Source organism: Limulus polyphemus, unplaced genomic scaffold (genome assembly GCF_000517525.1).
Source record: "Limulus polyphemus unplaced genomic scaffold, Limulus_polyphemus-2.1.2 Scaffold3195, whole genome shotgun sequence".
In the NCBI taxonomy this organism is placed as follows: Eukaryota; Metazoa; Arthropoda; class Merostomata; order Xiphosura; family Limulidae; genus Limulus; species Limulus polyphemus.
In genome coordinates this window covers 69,871-71,140 of record NW_013668805.1, presented here as the reverse complement: position 1 = coordinate 71,140, position 1,270 = coordinate 69,871, and the positions used below count along the sequence as shown (strand labels likewise).

Genomic DNA, 1,270 nt, shown 5'->3' with positions numbered 1-1,270 from the left:
TGTACACGTACAGTAACTAAAAGACCAGCTAATGACCTGCACGTTCTACATTATTTGTTGTACACGTACAGTAACTAAAAGACCAGCTAATGACCTGCACGTTCTACATTATTTGTTGTACACATACAGTAACTTGTTACTGGAACAGATTGTTTACGCTAGGTATAATTCAAACTGATTTAACAGCGTGTTTGGAAGTGATATGATGGGTAAATTGTTAGGAGTTAACTAAAAGTAAGATAGTTCTCGAGTATCTGTAGGTGAATATAAAAACAAAATAGAAACATCAAAATTAGAAATTAACGGAGAAAGTGAAGTGTAAGTAAGGAAATCATCGTTACGTTACATTTAAGGACTCTCAACAAACCTTTATGTAACTGGTGTAAAAAAGCTACTAGTGACTGTAAGTCAGCTGGTTTGGTTAATAAAGTAAGAAATTTGGTTAATAAGTTTCACCATACATTTCTAAGAAACTTTTTAGTCTAGTGTAAACCAAGGTTTCATCTTGTGCCTTGATGTATAGTATGTGATTTTTCCAGATTTTTGACAGTGAGAAAACATTTTCCTTTTTTTTTTATAGGGTTATGTTCCGGCATTTGTCAGATTGGGTCCTCACACCATCATCACATTCATTGTCTTCGAACAGCTGCGACAGAAGTTTGGTTTTCTACCTCCATCTAGGGAGTAAATAATCCTCTGAGTCAAACTTCTCAGCAATATTCAAAAATCGCCGAAGTTGTGCGCCAGTAATATTAGAACTCTCTTTGGTCTTCAGAGTTATGATTTGAAAAAGTTGTTGTTGGTTTATTAAGGAAAAACTAATATTTTTGATGAGAGATTAGTGTTTTAACTTTAGGTGCTTTTAAAAATTATTTATTATATTTTATTTAAGTAACTCAAGTCTATTAGATGTTTTTATACTGCTTTTTTAGACATTTGCCATTTCAAGTACATTTTTACCACGACTCATGATTACTGGCACTACATAAAAGACAATTTTTCAAAGTTCTTGTCAGTATTGCCTTCACTAAATAACACAACTGGGAGAAGAACTTTCAAAGAGGAGATCCTTGGGAATGTGACACAAATAGGTAGAAAATAAGTGTAAGGTACGTTGTACTCTGTCCTGGTGGTTCTTCGTTTGGAAGTCTCAACATGAGATAAGTCTAAGGTACATTGTACTCTGTCCTGGTGGCTCTTCTTTTGGAAGTCTCACATGAGATAAGTCTAAGGTACATTGTACTCTGTCCTGGTGGCTCTTCTTTTGGAA

At 34.3% G+C, this 1,270-nt stretch overlaps 1 protein-coding gene across 1 annotated transcript in view; it reads left to right on the top strand.

Moving 5' to 3' along the window:
• The window catches only part of LOC106468861 (mitochondrial dicarboxylate carrier-like), an 18,204-nt gene extending 16,954 nt beyond the window's left edge, over nucleotides 1-1,250 (top strand). Inside the window, exon 10 of the mRNA XM_022397228.1 lies at nucleotides 581-1,250. Within this exon, the coding sequence (XP_022252936.1) occupies nucleotides 581-688 (108 nt within the window). The 3' untranslated portion in view covers nucleotides 689-1,250. The remainder of the gene's footprint in view (nucleotides 1-580) is intronic.
• The last annotated feature ends 20 nt before the right edge of the window (nucleotides 1,251-1,270 follow it).